The following is a 20678-nucleotide window of genomic DNA, read 5'->3' as shown; positions in this document are numbered from 1 at the left end:
AGTGTATTTTAAATGATGTGCACATGTTGAAATCTGAGCGTCAAGTGACCTATGTGGCAACTGTGTTTTGCCTCTACATTCCATCCCGATATCCCCACTCGCAGACTTGACTTGGACAAGCTGTATATGTGGTGAGAGCCTGATGTCACTTCATTTCTGTGTCCTTCCTTTGGAGAAAGTGTAAATAAATAAATAAATTTGGACACAATTAGGATTGGTATTACTAATGAAAGAAATTATAATAAAGGTGTGTACTCTAACAATTACATTATAAATTTGATCGGCTCTAATTAGTGAACTGATTAACCAAGGTCGGAACGAATTAATATTCTTAATTAAATATATTGTTCCAATATTTTTATTACTTACTTACTTACCAGCTTTTAAGGAACCCGGAGGTTCATTGCCGCCCTCACATAAGCCCGCCATTGGTCCCTATCCTGAGCAAGATTAATCCATTCTCTATCATCATATCCCACCTCCCTCAAATCCATTTTAATATTATCTTCCCATCTACGTCTCGGCCTCCCTAAAGGTCTTTTTTCCTCCGGCAATATTTTTATTATTGGTTGAAAATATTCATTGTTGCAGAGTTAGCAGAATGGTTATATAAAAGAGGTCTAGAAGTGTTACAATGTATAAGCACTGTAAATTGTCTTAAACTTTTACGTGTACCACCTATCTGTGCAGCTGACTAACTTATTGGGACTATTTAAATAATTTGTTCATCAGAAATTGCTATATGATTACATAGTGTCTGCTTTAAAATTACAAGACACTTTATTTCTATTAATAATTGCATAATTCGGCTATTTGTTATGTTGTTTTGATGTTGCATTCTCAATTATGATATGTACAACTTAATATTGCTATTGACTGATACACATGTTTAGGTGATAAGTGATATAATACACAGTAAGTATTTTCAGACCTTGTATACAGAGGATTTCTGTTATTTCGAAAATATTCCAAAACTATATGAACTTAAGTAACATGTTGTTCTGGCCTGTATAGCAAGAAGATTTAACAGCACTAGGGAAAGTAGTTCTTGCACTTGCATGCCGTTCACTCATGGCTGTGCAACGAGAAAACATGCAAACGTCGCTGGATTTGGTTGCCCGCACTTACTCAACTGACCTACGGAATCTCATCATGTAAGTTAATGTATCTTGAGTGATGCTATTTTGACATAATATGTTACGTGTATAACAGACTGTATGATTTACAACATGATGTCTCAACAGTATCATTATCGTAGACTACAACAATTACTGTATGTCTTATTAAGTACTATATTGTAGTCTGTTCTCTTACTTCCTCTTCCTTTAATTCTTTCCCATTCCTCAGTCCTCCATGATATTCCCTACTTATTTTCCTTACAGTAACATCCTGATCATTGATAATTACAAGGAAAAAAGTGTAGCACAAGTATGTGAATGTTATAGGAAATGAAATATTTAGTAATTCAGAATTTAGAGAAAATATAGCATTAAATAACAAAAAATGCTTGTATATAGCTTTTAACACCTTATAGTAAAGATAACTAATTTAAAGAAAACATTGCATTAGATATTGCATTAGTTAAAAAAGATGTTGATAGTTACAAGTATAGCTTTGAACATTTTATAGTAAAGAGAACTAATTTAAAGAAAACATTGTATTAGATAAAAAATAAATGCTAATAGTTACAAGTATAGCCTTGAACATTTTATAGTAAAGAGAACTAATTTAAAGAAAACATTGTATTAGACAAAAAAAATGCTAATAGTTACAAGTATAGCTTTGAACATTTTATAGTAAAGAGAACTAATTTAAAGAAAACATTGTATTAGATAAAAAAAAATGCTAATAGTTACAAGTATAGCTTTGGACATTTTATAGTAAAGAAAACTAATTAAAAAAAAAAACATTGTATTAGATAAAAAATAAATGCTGATAGTTACAAGTATAACTTTGAACATTTTATAGTAAAGAGAACTAATTTAAAGAAAACATTGTATTAGATAAAAAATAAATGCTAGTAGTTACAAGTATAGCTTTGGACATTTTATAGTAAAGAGAACTAATTTAAAAAAAAAAAACATTGTATTAGATAAAAAATAAATGCTAATAGTTACAAGTATAGCTTTGAACATGTTATAGTAAAGAGAACTAATTTAAAGAAAACGTTCCATTAATTTAAAAATGCTGATAGTTACAAGCATAGCTTTGAACATTTTATAGTAAAGAGAACTAATTTAAAGAAAACGTTCCATTAATTTGAACATTTTATAGTAAAGAGAACTAATTTAAAGAAAACGTTCCATTAATTTAAAAATGCTGATAGTTACAAGCATAGCTTTGAACATTTTATAGTAAAGAGAACTAATTTAAAGAAAACGTTCCATTAATTTAAAAATGCTGATAGTTACAAGTATAGCTTTGAACATTTTATAGTAAAGAGAACTAATTTAAAGAAAACGTTCCATTAATTTAAAAATGCTGATAGTTACAAGCATAGCTTTGAACATTTTATAGTAAAGAGAACTAATTTAAAGAAAACGTTCCACTAATTTAAAAATGCTGATAGTTACAAGTATAGCTTTGAACATCTTACAGCAGGAACAGGCGTAACATACCCATAAGCGGGCACATTACGCCCATTCCTGCCTTACAATAAAGAGAACTAATTCAAAGAAAACATTCCATTATTTAAAATAATGCTGATAGTTACAAATATAGCTTTGAACACCTTACAGCAGGGACAGGCGTAATTATGCCCATTCCTGCCTTACGGTAAAGAAAACATTGCATTAGATAAAAAAAATTGCTTTGAATACTTTATAATAAAGGGAAGTAATAAATGTAAGCATTTTTCTGTGTGAGTTGTTAAGAGAAAAGGTAAAATTTATTAGGTAGCAAAAAAGAAAAGAAATAGAAAAATCAGTGAATGAAAGTGGATTTATGAAATTAAGCAATAATAACTTACAAGTTCTGTTATTAGCACTTAAGTTTCACATAATATATCACACGTGGTTCTTTTCCAAAGTACTCTGATATATTGTGACATTTTCTTCTTGAAAAAGACTGAAAATAAGTTTCACATGAAATGCATAGATCGCATTATTCCAAAATAATGATAAAGTTGCAGGATTCAAGGTCAAATAGTTCGTCTTTCTTGAAATAATTATCTTTATAGAATTTTGTAAGGGAGTTTGGAAGAAAACAATGGAACACTTGCCTTTAATTTCTTATGTTATTTGTAAAATCAAATGAGTCACAGATTGCTAATATTGAAGAAAATACGAAAATTGTCTACAATAAATGTTTCTTATATCAGTACATGTACTAAGTGCCACCATTGCTCTATTGATCATCATCTGGTGCTATGTAGATTGCCTCCATGGTGAACCAAGGTAAATGTTACAACAGCAAAGTATAGCTACAATTATTATGCATTACTTGTAAAGGGACGCTTGGGTAATTGAAGTACCCACCACTGAGAAAAAAGTTGCTCACTGCAAAATGTCCGTAATATAATTTTATCATCGATGACAGATGTTCGTCTTTCTTGAAATAATTATCTTTATAGAATTTTGTAAGGGAGTTTGGAAGAAAACAATGGAACACTTGCCTTTAATTTCTTATGTTATTTGTAAAATCAAATGAGTCACAGATTGCTAATATTGAAGAAAATACGAAAATTGTCTACAATAAATGTTTCTTATATCAGTACATGTACTAAGTGCCACCATTGCTCTATTGATCATCATCTGGTGCTATGTAGATTGCCTCCATGGTGAACCAAGGTAAATGTTACAACAGCAAAGTATAGCTACAATTATTATGCATTACTTGTAAAGGGACGCTTGGGTAATTGAAGTACCCACCACTGAGAAAAAAGTTGCTCACTGCAAAATGTCCGTAATATAATTTTATCATCGATGACAGATGTTTTAACAAGCATCTATATATACATGTACTCTTTATTAGTGCTGTATAACTTTCCATAAGAAAATGAATAAGTGTGTCTCATTATGGAAATAATTCATCTGTATTTTATGATTTCACTTGTACATATTATTGTGTTTCTTTCTTGGACTGATATCTTGTGAATCTGGGTCTCGTGTGATTTTGGAAGAAAGTCAAAATTTGAAATGAACAAAAAATGCTCGAAATTAACAGTATACTAAAGATGTTGGTTTGTGGTTTTACTAATGGTTGATGGAGTTACATAATAAATTTGGTTAGTAATATTCATTAACAGTATTCTGTTTCGCATCTATTTATGTATGAAATTTCGTGGTGGTGTTATGTTCCCTCACCATAACCGCAAACTTCGTCTTGACTAAGAATTACAAATACAGAATGATTACCTTTTAAACATATGATTTTTTTTCTCTTAGATACAACTGTTTTCAGTGTAATTTACTCTGTTACCGAAAGAAGAGCTCAGTGGAACAGAATGGTAAGCCACATACTCGTTGAAATCAAGATTTCACCATAACATAGAGTAAAAATAGTGTGATATACTTTCTCTAAAGACTTACATAAAAAATTTTATTATCATACAATGTGTGAAGTAATAAAATATGTAATAACCATAAAAGTTAAAAATTGGATAAAATGCATTCAGGATAGAAAAGAGTGTAGGAAAATTGTTGAAAAGGCCAAAAAAACTTCCAATATATGAAGTTGTAGTGCCTTAAGAAGAAGCAGAAGAATATATGTATGACATTGTTATTTAAAAAAAAATAATAATAATCATCTTCTTTCTCTTATGTATTAGTCCTTAAAGAGCTGGAACGGTCTAAATAAAAGACTGGTATCTCAAGCAATCTTTTTGTCGGACATCCTAAAGATCTCTTTTCTCGTGGTATTGTATTGTATTCTCTTCCTTCTTTGTGCCTTTGTGCAGTTGAATTTCCTGTGGGCAGAAAGCTTTAATAATTTCTTTAATATTGTCATCCCATTTTTGAAGCCCTCTTTTCCTTTGCCATTTCCTCTTGGCCTCATAGCTTTCATTGACTGCTTTTTGCAACGTACTCTGAATATTTTCCCTTTCCTCTTCAACATTGTTACCTAAAGGTGTAATTCTCCACTAAAATATCTAATTGCCATTGGTACAACCATCATATGCGAGAGTCTTGGAAGTAACTGAACTTTATAGGAATATTCTGTTGATGAATTTATTAGCTCCCCCCCCCCCACGCTTTTTGTTTAATTATAGATTTTGAGCCTTCCATGTGTATATATGATTATCTTTGTGATTGAAAAAAACTGTTTATTATGCTGAGTTGGTTGTGTACTGCGAAATTAATTAATCTGTGACTGTTTCTATTACAAGTGTGTTCACCAAACTCAACTACTGTTCCACCTATCGTTGAATTCTCAACCCTTGCATTAAAATAGCCTATTATCTTGATATAATCATTCTTGTTAACTTAATAATATAATTAATTAACTAGTGGACTTACTTGTGTTAATTATGTAAGTTTGTGCGGCTTACAACTGTTTCGGTGCTTCACGCACCATCCTCAGAGCCTACTAGATCGCGGCGTCATCTCGAACTTCTCTGCCTGTTATGTGGGTGCGTTTGATTGTTGAAAGGTGTTGAAAAGTGGAGTCGAATAGTATGTGTGTACTGAAATTGATCTGTGTGTTGAGAATTTGATCAGGGTGTGTTTTAGTGTGTTTGTATATTTCGTATTGTTCTAGTGTGTTGAGTTTTTGGTTCTTGGGTTGTATGTGTAGGATTTCCATGTCCGCATCCATAAATTTCCTAGACATCACCATAACAAAAATTGACAACAAACACACCTACAAAATATACAGAAAACCAACCACCACCACACACATACACAACACATCTAACCACCCCATACAACACAAACATGCTGCATTCAGGACAATGGTACACAGATTACTCAACATGCCTATGAGCCAACAACACTGCAATGAAGAAGTGAACACAATCAAATACATAGCACAAGAAAACGAATACAATCCAAACATAATAGACAACATCATAAGAAAGACAAAACAAAAACTTAACAAACACAAAAACACGCAAAACACAACACAAACACAAGAACACAAGAAATACATCACACTAACATATGAAAACAAAAGCACACATAAGATCGCATCTTGATTCAGAAAGCAGAAATACAACATAACGTACAGAACAGAAAACACACTACAAAGACATCTCAACACACAAAAAACACAAACAAATAAATACGACCACACAGATGTATACAAACTCACATGTAATAGTTGCGATAAGTTCTACATAGGACAGACAGGCAGATCATTCCAAACACGCTACAAAGAACACATTAAAGCAATAACCAGAGGACATAATACATCTACATATGCCGATCACATAACCAGTGCTAACCATACGTACAATAAAATAAATACGGACATGGAAATCCTACACATACAACCCAAGAACCAAAAACTCAACATACTAGAACAATACGAAATATACAAACACACTAAAACACACCCCGATCAAATTCTCAACACACAGATCAATTTCAGTACACACACACTATTCGACTCCACTTTTCAACACCTTTCAACAATCAAACGCACCCACATAACAGGCAGAGAAGTTCGAGATGACACCGCGATCTAGTAGGCTCTGAGGATGGTGCGTGAAGCACCGAAACAGCTGTAAGCCGCACAAACTTACATAATTAACACGAGTAAGTCCACTAGTTAATTAATCATATTCAAGTGTTAAAAGTAGTGTATGTAAGATTAAAAATGGATAATAATAATAATAATGATAATAATAGTAATGCTTATGGCAATTCACGCACAATAAAAAAATAACAAATTTTAAATTCAAACTATAGCTTGGACAGGAATACAGTAGAACATAAAGTCCTTAAAGATATTTTTAAATTGACGATTGATTGGCTTGTTTCAAGTCTTTAAACTGTGTTCCTGCAAAAATCAACAAGTGGCTTACTGTTACGTTTATAATTTAGCATGGCTGTCAGAAGCTGTTTGTTTATATTTTGAACAGTGGCCCTAAAGAAATTTAGATTTCTGTGTTGAATGTGCTATTCCTTCACTTGCCACAGAGTTTCGAATAGGACATTTCAGGTGAAATTGTAACATGTTGTTGTTGTTTTCTAATGCCAGGCGTTTGACAATAAAGTCATTTGACCTCTTGCACTCCGATATTTTTCAAAGATATTATCATGGCCAGCAAATGAAGCACAGATTTTGAGGTGTTCCGAATCCATTTCTTGGTTTGAGTTGCACAATGGGCAGTTAGGGGACTGATATATTCGAAATTGTAACATATGATGTGAAAATTTCCAGTGTCATACATCTACAAATTGTCATTCAAATCGATCCATTTATTGAAGTTTTAAAGATAAATACAAGCATAAAACCAGACGCGATGAGCTGTACGAACTTTCTGTAGTTTATAAGGAGTATAGTGTAATATATTTGTTCCGTATTTCCTTGTTAACTGTAGGTACTTGTTGACCAACCAGCAGCAGCAACAGCACAGGAGTGTGACAGATCTAATGCCAATGATAGGGGCGCGTTTCTACACACAGTTGGATGCCATTCAGATTAGATCAGATGTATTAGAAAATGAGCTATCCAAAGAAATGGAGAATGGTCGCTTGTGCCGGTTGTTGGTTAAACTGGGGACAGTCAATGAGCGACCAGAGTAAGTATTGCTTGTGACTAAATTTCAAGCATCATTATTATGCACTTTGTAGGCACATACAATGACATTAGGTCACAATGTGAAACATATGATAAATGCAAGAAAAGAGACAAGTGAAAAGGTGAGAATGAAATAGTCCAAAGCCACACTTTTAACAAAAATTGTTTTCTGTAGAAGTTCATTTCTCACACGTATGGAAAAGCTACTAGTAGCCTAATAGTACATTATGCAACGAGAATATAATGATAGTAATTAAGAAGCGAGTATGGATGTTTATGAAACGAGCGCAAGTTTCATATTTTCATACGAGCTTCTTAATTACCATTATAGGCGAGTTTCATACGACTTTTTATGCTCGACCACATTTCTAACTTGAAATTAATTCAGATGTATACATTTTATTTGTATCTGACAAGATCGGAAGTGACCTTGTTCTAGGTCGTGAATTGTGAGATGTGAGCAGATGCGAAAGTATTGATTTTTTCCGAGGAACAATAATATCATTGACCTTGTGTAATCCCGTTAAACTTGGTATAACCTTGATTATTGAATTCGACATTGAAAAACGAGATGACAAATTGAATTTATTTGAATATTATTTACAATTAACGCTAATTATTATAGTAACAGAACATAACCTTCTGCGACAGTATTGGATTTCCAGCCTCCGTGACTTTTCGCTAATTCTCTTTCAATTGCATATCCGAGAATAATCTATACTTGCGGTTTTATAACGGTACAAAGCTGACTCGTTATTGGCTGAACACCTGTAAGCTGAGTTGTCATTGGCTGAAAACAACTGTACTTTAATAAGTAGGTGTACTTTAATGACATGCATTAAAGGACTGCTACCAGGTGTATAATTACTACATTTCGGCATGGTCGAGCATAAAATATTGTAAAAATTACTCAACAAATGATGTAATTATATGCTGAAGAAATGATGATACCACCCTAATAACATTGTACTCTAAGGCCCAGTTTCTGCAGCCTTTGTTAAAATGCACCTAACATAGCGTTAATTAACAGTAAGTTAAAAGTATGAATTGCTGTTAAAAATATTGCATTTCTTCAACTTTACATTTCACATTTTAACATTCTGTTTGTTAACTCTCTGTTAGGACCAGAGATTCTAGAGTTTAACCATAACCTATAACCAAGTGTAGGCTCACTTCTGTTTTCTGAACTCTGACAATTGCGATTCTTGCTTGTTTCCGTTGTTTGATTCAGAGAGGATAGAAGTCTTTCTATTCTCTCAGGTTTGATTTCTGCTTCTTTCCTCGTCTGTATCACAATAGCGTGGAGCGGCGTATTGGTATTGCTGTTATGAAATGGCAAACACTGGAACAAAAAGAAATCATAGGACTAATTTCTCCTCGTTCGAGAGAAGCCTTCTGCTGGAAATTATTTCACAGTATAAACCAATTAATGAGAATAAACAAACAAACGGATCTAAGTTGAAAGCGAGAAGTGAGGCTTGGCAGAAAATAGCCTATATCTTTGTATGAACTTCTGGTCTGTCAAATCACAGAAATCATCCCCTCTGTTTATGTATTCATGGATATCATTTTCTAAATAATCCAGATATAGAAGTTCAGCATCTACCGCACCAGCCATATTGGATACTTCCATGCTAACAGAGTGTTAAATGATTTAACTGCATGAAATTGGGCAGTTAAATTAACATAGGTTTTAACAGCCTGTTAGTACTAACAGTAGTTGAAGAAATGCTTCAATTGTTAAGTTTACAGTTAAAATGGAATAACACACTGTTATAATTTAACAATGGTTGAAGAAACCGGGCCTAAATCTTTAATAAGTCTTCCTGTAATAAAATTTTGTCTGTGTGGCTTAGGACTATATCATTTTCATCCCCTTCAAATGCCCTTTCCTGCTTCAAATCAAACTCAGATATGCGTCCATTGAACCATATGTGTAGATGACTGGATGGATGGACGGACAAATTATCATAGGAAAATGGGGCAAACCATTATACACCTGACCACTAATTAGAATGAAGGATGCATTAAAGGAATGGTAAACAGGAGAAGAATTCGGGGCAGAAGAAGATATCAGATGATACACGAAATTAAGATATGTGGATCATATGCGGAGACTAAGAGGAAGGCAGAAAATAGGAAAGATTGGAGAATGCTGGGTTTGCAGTGAAAGACCTGCCCATGAGCAGAACACTTATGTATGTATGGGAAATACTGAACTATTTTCTGGATGAGAAATACAGAGCTAAAGAGGATGAAGAACAAGCATGACTTAGAGCAGCAAGGTCGACAGTAGATCATGTGTTTGTAGTTAAACAATTATTGGAAAAGAAAAATTATCTTTTAATAATAGTTAAAAAAGATAAACTATAAAGTTTAATATAATTCGCAACATGATAAAAGAACAAGTTATCTTTGTGACAGTCATTTTGTTCTATAGATTAACGTACTGCTACAGTACCACCATTAAGGGAAGACTCCACTGAAAATCATGAAAATTTTTCCAAATTTTTTTTAGCTATTTCACTTATTCGGAATTTATATTTTCATACCCCAAATGAATTCAGCTCAATTCTGATTACAAATACTCGTATGTTTACATTTTTTAAATTAAGCTGGAAGGGGGCGTGGAATTTAAAGAGCTGTCAAAATTGTTTTTCATCGAAGAATTCTTTTTTAAAATTTCTGATTACAAATCTAGCAACTTTTTGTTGGCTCCCTGAAGTTACTAGATGAATGTAGCGGAGGGGAATATTAATTTACATAAATATTCATTTTATTTTCAAATCTATTTTTCTGTGTTCATTTTTGTTGATTCAACACCAACTTTCTTATGCCATATATTAATGAATCTGGATGAAATTTTTACTGCAAGTATTTATGAGGTAGCTGTATGTTTCTATGCATTTATTTTGTGAGAAATGCTGCTAGTTTATTTTATTAATATTTTTCTTAATGCTGCTAGTTTATTTTATTAATATTTTTCTTAATGCTGCTAGTTTATTTTATTAATATTTTTCTTAATGCTGCTAGTTTATTTTATTAATATTTTTCTTAAGAAAAATATTAATAAAATAAACTAGCAGCATTTCTCACAAAATAAATGCATAGAAACATGCAGCTACCTCATAAATACTTGCAGTAAAAATTTCATCCAGATTGATTAATATTTGGCGTAAGAAGGTTGGTGTTGAATCAACAAAAATGAACACAGAAAAATAGATTTGAAAATAAAATGAATATTTATGTAAATTAATATTCTCCTCCACTACATTCATCTAGTAACTTCAGGGAGCCAATAAAAAGTTACTAGATTTGTAATCAGAAATTTTAAAAAAGAATTCTTCGATGAAAAACAATTTTGACAGATCTTTAAATTCCACGCCCCCTTCCAGCCTTAATTTAAAAAGTGTAAACATACGAGTATCTGTAATCAGAATTGAGCTGAATCCATTTGGAGTATGAAAATATAAATTCTGAATAAGTGAAATAGCTAAAAAAAAATTTGGAAAAATTTTCATGATTTTCAGTGGAGTCTTCCCTTAAGTGCATGATGGATGTAGGATACAGGATACACTGTTAGTTGTGCTTGAGTGTAAAATTTCCTTCATGAATTAGTTCTAAATTAGGTGTTTCATCCACAGGATGAGTTACATGCATCTCACTCAACTACTGGATATAATGTATTCAAAATATTTATTTCTGCCTAAGAAAGATGCTGCATTCCACCAGAAAAAATGAACATGGAACCTTGGTCCCCAATATCTTTTTTTTAACTAAAGGCGGGTACTTGACTGTTTGTCATTCAGCCTTTATATAATATATTTTATATGTATGTTTGAATTTCATTAAATATTACAGAATATTTGCGCATGTTCCTGTCATGCTTGTTTCATACTAACATGATATCTTCTTTGTAGTTAACGTCACAGCAGAGCTTTATTACCAAATTGTACCAAAACTCTTAAACCATAAAAGCTACCAAAAGTCTGAAAAGCTCGTATTTACTTACTACAATATATATTTCACTCGCAATATGTGTAGATTCAGCTCTTATACTTTGGGCATGGCAAGTGATTGAAGATGCAGAGTGAGCGAAAATTGTTGCATGTTTTCAGTAATTGTGTTGTCATCACCATCAAAATCATCAGTAGACGTTTCCACTCGGTTTTGGGTTGTCTCAGAACATACCCTCCTCCACAAAGTCCTGTCTTACCACAATTCCTCCTCTTGAACTCTTTCCAATCATTGCCTCTCTCTCTTTTAATCTATGCGTACTTGATCTATCCATCTAGTCTGGGGTCTTCCTAATGATCTTACACCTTTGACTTTCATTTCAAATGCCCTTCTTGGTATTATTCTTTCATTCATTCTTTTCAAATGATTGAACCATTTTAATCTCATTTCCACTATTGTAGGCCTATCTTTTAATTTTTTAACTCCTAATGTCTGTCTAATAAATTCATTTCTGATTTTGCCCCTTCTTGTTTTCTTTTCTATGCTTCTTAAAAATTTCATTTCTCCTGCCTGGATTCTACTTATGTCCTTCATAATCATGGTTCAGGTCTCAGCACTGTACGTAACTAAAGGCATGTATTAACATTTATACATCATAATCTTGATTTCTTTTGACACCTCCCAGTTCCACAATAGTACATTATGCAACGAGCCTATAATGGTAGTAATTAAGACGCGAGTATGTTTATGAAATGAGCGCAAGCGAGTTTCATAATTTTCATACAAGCATCTTAATTACCATTATAGTCAAGTTTCATACGACTTTTTATGCTCGACCATATTTCTAACTTGAAATTATTCATAAGTATTCATGTTATTCTTATCTGGCTGAGGAGCGGAACTGACCTTGTGCAATACCTCGTAAATTGTGAGATGTGCGCAGATGCGAAAGTATTGATTTTTTCTGAGAAACAAATGTCGACATTGACCTTGATATAATCTAGAGAGTAAAATAAACATTAATCTTGATATAACCTTGAAATTGAATTAGACATTGAAAAACGAGATGACAAATTGAATTTATTTGAATGTTATTTACAATTAACGCTAATTATTATAGTAACAGAACTAGTTGTCTTTCGATTGCATATCCGAGAATAATCGATACTTGCGCTTTCATATTGCTACAATGGTATTTTCTGATTGGTGGAACACCTGAACTTTAATAAATAGGTGTACTTTAATGAGGTCCATTAAAGGGCTGCTACCAGGTGTTTAATTACTACATTTCGGCATGGTTGAGCATAAAATATGTTTTACTGTGTTATAAAATTTAGCACACAGCCCAATCCTATTAGTGATTTCTTTTTTAATTTTTCCTGTGAATGAAATCCTACTTACTAAATAATCTACTTCCTCAACTTCTTTTAAACTGTGATTTCTGATCTTAATGTAACCACTATCTGACTGTCCTCTTCCAATCTTCATCACTAAACATTTCTCAAGATTTATATGTAGGCCATATTTTTCTAATTTTCCCAGCCATTATGTTTAACAGTCTCATTTCCGAGGTTAGTTCTTCTTTTGAAAGCATTCTAATAGTACATTATGCAACGAATCTATAATGGTAGTAATTAAGACGCGAGTATGTTTATGAAATGAGCGCAAGCTAGTTTCATAATTTTCATACGAGCATCTTAATTACCATTATAGTCAAGTTTCATACGACTTTTTATCCTCGACCATATTTCTAACTTGAAATTATTCATAAGTATTGATGTTATTCTTACCTGACTGGGGAGCGGGACTGACCCTGTGCAATATCTCGTAAATTGTGAGATGTGCACAGACGCGAAAGTATTGATTTTTTCCGAGAAAGAAATGTCATTGACCTTGATATAATCTAGAAAGTAAAATAAACATTAATCTTGATATAACCTTGAAATTAATTTAGACATTGAAAAACGAGATGACAAATTGAATTTGTTTGAATATTATTTACAATTAACGCTAATTATTATAGTAACAGAACATAACCTTCTGCGACAGTATTGGATTTCTAGCCTCCGTGGTGTTTCGCTAGTTGTCTTTCGATTGCATGTCCGAGAATAATCAATACTTGCGCTTCCATATTGCTACAATGGTGTTTTCTGATTGGTGGAACACCTGAACTTTAATGAATAGGTGTACTTTAATGAGGTCCATTAAAGGGCTGCCACCAGGTGTATAATTACTACATTTCGGCATGGTCGAGCATAAAATCCATTACCAGCTTGCTGGGCCTGACGTAGCTTCACTGGAGCCTCTTTAGCTGTTCATTTTCAGAGTCCTTGTCAAGCAAGCCTAAGTGTATAGGAAGTGCTAGGAGCTATGTAACAGTGTGTAAAATATTAATTATGGAATAATTATTTACTCTTTAATTTACATAGATATAGGTCTGTGTTATTGGCAGTTAATGCTGTTACGTGCCAGTGTGACTTACATTTTGTGTATAGTGCAGGCTCATAGTAAACATTATTCAACATTAAGAAAAACACAGACAAACACGTGCGTGCACACACAAATACAAGCACACATGGAATATGTGACAGAGATTATCTTCCTGTGTTCATTTTCCAATGCTGTCTGTTTTGTACATCCCACTCTTCATGTGCAATTCTCTGTTGGTCATGTTGTCTTTACGACTTCCTCTGTTCATATGTTCTCTTAATCTTTTTTTTAAATATATTTTTCTGGTGGCTTCCATTATTTTGTTTGCTTCTTTCTTTTCTATTTGTGATAATTGTCCAAGTAATTTTTTATCTATTTATATATTTTATATTCTACATACAATATTTTCTTTGGTGTTAAATTAAAAAATAACATAACTGTAAAATTTTTAGATAAAAATAACTTTATCCATGACCACAACGAAAAGCATGCCTTTACTAAATACTTTTGCGTTTGTAAAGTAGGCTTTTATTCAACATTACTTTATTTCACTAGTGAGATAAAGACTTTACCTCACAGTTTGAACTTTATCTCACAGTTCATTAGTATTTTCCTAATACCCGGGCACACACGTATACTTTTCCATTGAACTATTTCTCAAGAAGTTAATATATTAGTTACTTGATGTCACTACCTCCACTTGTTTATTACCATTTCTTAAATTGTATATACACTCAATCTCCTTCTCTTTTCTGTATCTACTACGTCGTAATTTGTGCATTGCATCCATATCTAATACGTATTTTTTTAAATTTTGTAATAATTTACCTTTTGGGATGCGAGGAGACTTGAACCTGCGAAGTTGGGTTTATAGGATTTTAAAACAACATGTGTTAGCCAACTGAGCTAAACAGACACGATGATTAATTACGTTTTAATATTCCTCTTAAGTTTACAGAAGTAAAATGTGAAATTATTTTAATCACATTAGTCCCGTGAACACTTCTAAATAATCCCTGAAACTTCAAAAAGACGAAAATACACGTTTAAAATGAAAAAATATATATTAAAATTATATAATTAATTATAATTTGTTATTTATCCAATGCCTTAGATACCATTCTTCACCAATCACGGCCCCCTACATCATGACTTACCTAGTACACGTATCGATTCTAAAATCCATGCCATGATAGGTGATTATATGAGGACTTATTTTGAACATATTTTCTTTTATAAAACATAATTTTTCGTTATGGTCATGGATAAAATTACGTATGGTACTTGTGAGCGTGAGCTTTATTGCGCTCGTGTAATTTAAGCACTCGGCTGACGCCTCGTGCTTAAATCTTTCCACTCGCGCAATAAAGATGCAGTTACCTCACAAGTACCATAAATAACTATTACTCGAATTTGCAATAACAGGTGTTATGTTAGTATTCATCATGCTACCTCACAAATTCATATGTGCAGAAGGATATTAATCATAAAACTCTCATCTGACAAAATGAATGCCAAGAGTCCCATCAGACTATCTCTCTCATCTGGAAGAATTGTTGTCGGCCTCCCAAAATATATCTGGAATAACTACGAAATAGTGAAAAATGTGCGGTGAAGAATACGTGATGAACACTACACCCAATTATTCGCTGTAATGTTACTTCTCGTTGCTATTTCAGATTAAGTTTGGATCCAACATGGGCAGAGACTGGAGATCGTTACATGCTCAAGCTGTTTCGCGACTATTTGTTCCATCAAGTTACTGAAGATGGACGACCTTGGCTTGACATGTCCCATGTTGTACAATGCCTTAACAAATTAGATACAGGTGCACCAGAAAAGGTGTGTATTATGTCTGTGTATGTGTATGTGTGATATATGTATGTTTGTGATTTTTCTCATGCTAAGTAAAGAAAGTATAAAATAAATAATACAAGAAAAAAGGTGAATACCAGTACCTAGTATAATTTTTAGAATAAAACATTATAATCTCTTGTAATCTGTGCCAATATTCTTATGACTTCTCAAACTATAGTAACATAATTTGTAAGTTAATAGAAGAACTCCCATTACAAACTTATAATGTTCAAACAAACAAATATCAAGTACAGAATAAAATAAGTGTTTGCGTAGGCTTCCGCAGCTGGTGTACATGGTGTGTGGATAAGCTTCAGGGCTTCTACCGCGTTGTCTTGGTGTTAGTGGCTGATGTTTCGACCGCTGTGTTGTGGTCATCTTCAGAGCAGTTGTTGGATAAGGAAATAGTCTGCAAGCTCGTATATATATAGTAGTCTCGATGGGGGGAGTACTTGCTGTGATAGGTCGTAGGTTCTCCTTCTGGCATCTGATTGGTCCTACATTGTCCAATCCGGTTGAGGTCTGTATGAAGGGGAGTATTCATATTAAATACTGGCCCTTATAAGGTCCGAAAGAGTGACCTTGATACCGTGCCCGATGTCCGGATGAAGGGGGGGGGGGCGCCGCATACATGTGATCATCTGTAGCTGCATTTAGATTGGCAACAGGCCATGACTGTTTTGGCCAAGCATCTGCATAGAATTGGAATATATCAGTATATATTGGAATATACGAGCTCGCAGACTATTTCCTTATCCAACAACTGCTCTGAAGATGACCACAACACAGTGGTCGAAACGTCAGCCACCAACATCAAGACAACGTGGTGGAAGCACTGGAGCTTATCCACAGACAGAATAAAATACATTGACTGGTAAAAAAGTGGATCACTTAATTCTTTAAGAACTATAATTTTATAGCTTATGCTTTATTTTTTCTACATTCTGACAAAGGCATATTGTAAAATGAAGTTAACATATATTGTGTGCACTTCATTCCCATCATCAAAATGCTTCTTGTTTGCAGTTTTTTTTATAAAATTCTGAAGTGTTGTAATTTATGGAAAATTTCAAGTAATGCATTTCATGCAGTTATTTAGGCAATGGCTTTCATTAATACATTATTATGCCACTGAAACTGTCACTGTGCAGGTATCTTGTCCCAATATTGTTTGTTACCACACCGAATTGCGATGATGTCCTTCATTGATTTCGCAATGCTGACAGGACCACTAGGTCCTGTAATGTTCATGCAGGGTGTCAAGGTACAGCTTCGGACACTTTGGCCAAGGATATGCCACGGGTGTTCAGTAGGATTTAAGTCTAGGCTGTGTCTAGCCAGTTCAGGGTTGGTATCCTGATGTCGCAAAGGTAGTCTGTCATGCAGTGAGCAGCATAGGGGTGAGTGTTGTCAAGCATAAAGATAAAAATGTTCGCCTGCAGAGGGGATTATTACAGGGTCTGCTGAAACTTATACTATGTATCAGTGCACATTCAGAGTGCCTCCATGAAGAAAACAAGCTCTGTTTGGGCTCCAAAACTGATATTGCCCCCATACCCTGACATAGCCACCTCCAGACAGCATTCTTTCGGAAAAGTTGTTGTTGTTGTTTTCTAATGCCAGGTGTTTGACAATAAAGTCATTTGACCTCTTGCACTTCAATATTTTTCAAAGATATTATCATGGCCAGCCACTGAAGCACAGATTTTGAGGTGTTTCGAATCATTTCTTGGTTTGAGTTGCACAATGGGCAGTTAGGGGACTGATATATTCCAATTCTATGCAGGTGTTTGGCCAAACAGTCATGACCTGTTGCCAATCTAAATGCAGCTACAGACGATTTTCGTGGTAGATCGGGAAGTAACTGTGGATTATGATGCAGAGAGTTCCATTTTTTCCCTTGGGATTGTGTTATCAAATTTTGTTTGGTGATGTCTAAGTATGTAGATTTAATATATCTTTTCACAGAGTAATACATAGATTTAGTAACAGGTCTGTAAGTAACAGTGCTGCCCTTCTTTGCTAAAGCATCCGCATTCTCGTTTCCCAGGATTCCACAATGGGATGGTATCCATTGGAATACAATTCTTTTATTGAGTGATATTAATTGAGAGAGCATTTTAGTTATTTCTGCTGTTTGAGATGAAGGTGTGTGTTTAGAGACGATTGATAGACTAGCTGCTTTGGAGTCTGACAATATAACTGCATTCTTAAATTTATTGATGTGGCATAGAAGATTCCTGAGACTTTCACTTATTGCAATGATTTCTCCATCAAAACTTGTTGTTCCATATCCAAGATATCTAAAAAGTGAGAAGAGACAGCACGTAACACCTGCATCGGCACCTTGTTCTCTGGAGATCAAGGAACTTTCGGAAAAGTTAAAAGGTGAATATCACTCCCCTCATTTTCTTCATACTTTTTGTCTACCATCAGGTGACTGGAAGTAAAATCGCGACTCACTTGTGAACAGCACCATTGACCACTGGTCCACAGTCCAATTCTGATGTTGATGTGGAAACTGTAATCATGCTGCCCAGTGCTGGGGGTGAGCTATGGAGAGATTGCAGGTTTTCTTGAGGTCATATTGGCTTCCCAGAGTCTCAGTCTAACATTCCTCTCACTGACAGTGACCTTGCTTACCGTTTCGAGACTGTTTTCTGGCCTGCACTGAGGTCGTGTGAAGATATTGTAAGACATGGAGAATAAAAAACCTGTCATTCGTTTAGATGTAGACCTTCCATTATCTGATTCTGCTTGACTCTGGTAGGTACCCAGTTCACAGAATTGCCGTAGGACACATTGGATGCTTCCAAAAGAAACACCGATGGCATTAGCCACAACACGATTCATCCACCCACAACCAACATGATCATTATGAACCATTTCAACTTAACTAAATTCAAAACAGAAACTGAAGAATTCATGAATAGGGGCCACTGCACAACTGTAAAATTTAAAAGGTTTATTACTGATCCTTAATGTAAAAACATGTTGTTGTTGTTGTTTTCTAATGCCAGGTGTTTGACAATAAAGTCATTTGACCTCTTGCACTCCAATATTTTTCAAAGATATTATCATGGTCAGCCACTGAAGCACAGATTTTGAGGTGTTCCGAATCCATTTCTTGGTTTGAGTTGCACAATGGGCAGTTAGGGGACTGATATATTCCAATTCTATACAGGTGTTTGGCCAAACAATCGTGCCTGTTGCCAATCTAAATGCAGCTACAGACGATATTTGTGGTAAATCGGGAATTAACTGTGGATTATGATGCAGAGAGTTCCATTTTTTCCCTTGAGATTGTGCTATCAAATTTTGTTTGTTGAAGTCTAAGTATGTAGATTTAATAAATCTTTTCGCAGAGTAATATGTAGATTTAGTAACTATTGTAAAAACATAAAGCGCACAACCTGACAGTTAGGGGTAGAAAGTGGCTCAAAGGGTGGCATTTTATGACCTCTTAACATCATATTCATCTCCAGAAATATTGAATACTTCTTTCCTTAGTCTTAGAAGCTATTCTGTTTAATAATACTCGCTCTAAATTGGTGGCTTATTGACAATGATTTGGTTTTTATGAAGTGATCCACTTTTTTTTTTGCCGGTCAGTGTAGTCAAGGTGAACAACAATGTCGTTGTTTGTCATATGTATGCCAGTCCAGAGCTTATATTTTAAATATCAGTGAATGGATACCAACAACCAACCTTCATACGGAGAGAACCTGAATTTTCCTTTATGTCGGCTATAGAGTTTTTTTTCCAATCTTTCCATGAGTCTAGGTTGAGGCTCCAACAGAGCCAGGAAAATATGAGACTTTGGAGGTACAAGGGATTCATTTAACTTTTTAAATTTAAATAACAGGTATTTTATGATTTAAATTGTCCATGGAGTGGATCTGTGTGTTAATAGAGGGGACCTGTGTTCACTGCTGTTGCAGTTGTGCAACCCCATATCAGTTTTAACCTTTGGTTTGGATTTTCTTGTAACATATTCACGTCATTCTCATAGACAAGCAGCTGATTAACCCATTCAATTCTAAACCCTTTCTGTTATCTTGGACTTTCCTAATGGCATATTCTAGAGCAAAGCCTAAATATACTGTAAAAATACATTTTCAGTAAAAGTTTCCATAATCCCCCTCTTATTGTCTTAAATTAGTGATTATTTTAAAAAGTCAATATTCTATATTTTCTGGAAATCTTATTGGATGGTGCCAACAAATTTTGCCTTGAATAATTTCGAGGGAAAAATTGTTCCAGGGCCGGGTATCGAACCCGGGACCTTTGGTTTAATGTACCAATGCTCTACCAACTGAGCTACCCAGGAACTCTACCAGACACCGATCCAATTTTTCCCTCTGTATCCACAGACCTCAAAGTGGGCTGACAACCGTCAAGCAACCAACATTGAGTGCACACTAACTCTGTGTGACTTAAATTGTGGTTTTCTGTTAACGAACAGTGACGTGTGTTATGCAAATCAAGCTTTCAGGTATGACTCCTGTAAAGTTGATTTGAATAATTTCGAGGGAAAAATTGTTCCGGGGCCGGGTATCGAACCCGGGACCTTTGGTTTAACGTACCAACGCTCTACCAACTGAGCTACCCGGGAACTCTACCAACTCCGATCCAATTTTTCCCTCTATATCCACAGACCTCAAAGTGGGCTGACAACTGTCAAGCAACCAACATTGAGTGCACACTAACTCTGTGTGACTTAAATTATGGTTTTCTGTTAACGAACAGTG

General features: G+C 34.2%; 1 protein-coding gene and 2 non-coding genes across 5 annotated transcripts in view; 1 reads left to right on the top strand and 2 right to left on the bottom strand.

Moving 5' to 3' along the window:
- Window positions 1–20678, top strand: part of PAN3 (Poly(A) specific ribonuclease subunit PAN3) — a 94042-nt gene that overhangs the window by 49815 nt on the left and 23549 nt on the right. For all 3 annotated transcript variants that reach the window (XM_069836399.1, XM_069836389.1, XM_069836381.1), the window contains 3 exons: window positions 1015–1154; window positions 7484–7684; window positions 15750–15912. In XM_069836399.1, coding sequence (XP_069692500.1) covers window positions 1015–1154; window positions 7484–7684; window positions 15750–15912 — 504 coding nt within the window. The remainder of the gene's footprint in view (window positions 1–1014; window positions 1155–7483; window positions 7685–15749; window positions 15913–20678) is intronic.
- TRNAN-AUU (transfer RNA asparagine (anticodon AUU)) lies at window positions 20185–20257 on the bottom strand. Its single transcript has one exon. It is a non-coding gene; the product is annotated as a tRNA-Asn (tRNA).
- Window positions 20470–20542, bottom strand: TRNAN-GUU (transfer RNA asparagine (anticodon GUU)). Its single transcript has one exon. It is a non-coding gene; the product is annotated as a tRNA-Asn (tRNA).

This window comes from Periplaneta americana, chromosome 1 (assembly GCF_040183065.1).
Source record: "Periplaneta americana isolate PAMFEO1 chromosome 1, P.americana_PAMFEO1_priV1, whole genome shotgun sequence".
NCBI lineage: Eukaryota > Metazoa > Arthropoda > Insecta > Blattodea > Blattidae > Periplaneta > Periplaneta americana.
Note: the sequence above shows the minus strand (reverse complement) of the source record. Positions and strands in the feature narration are given on the sequence as shown.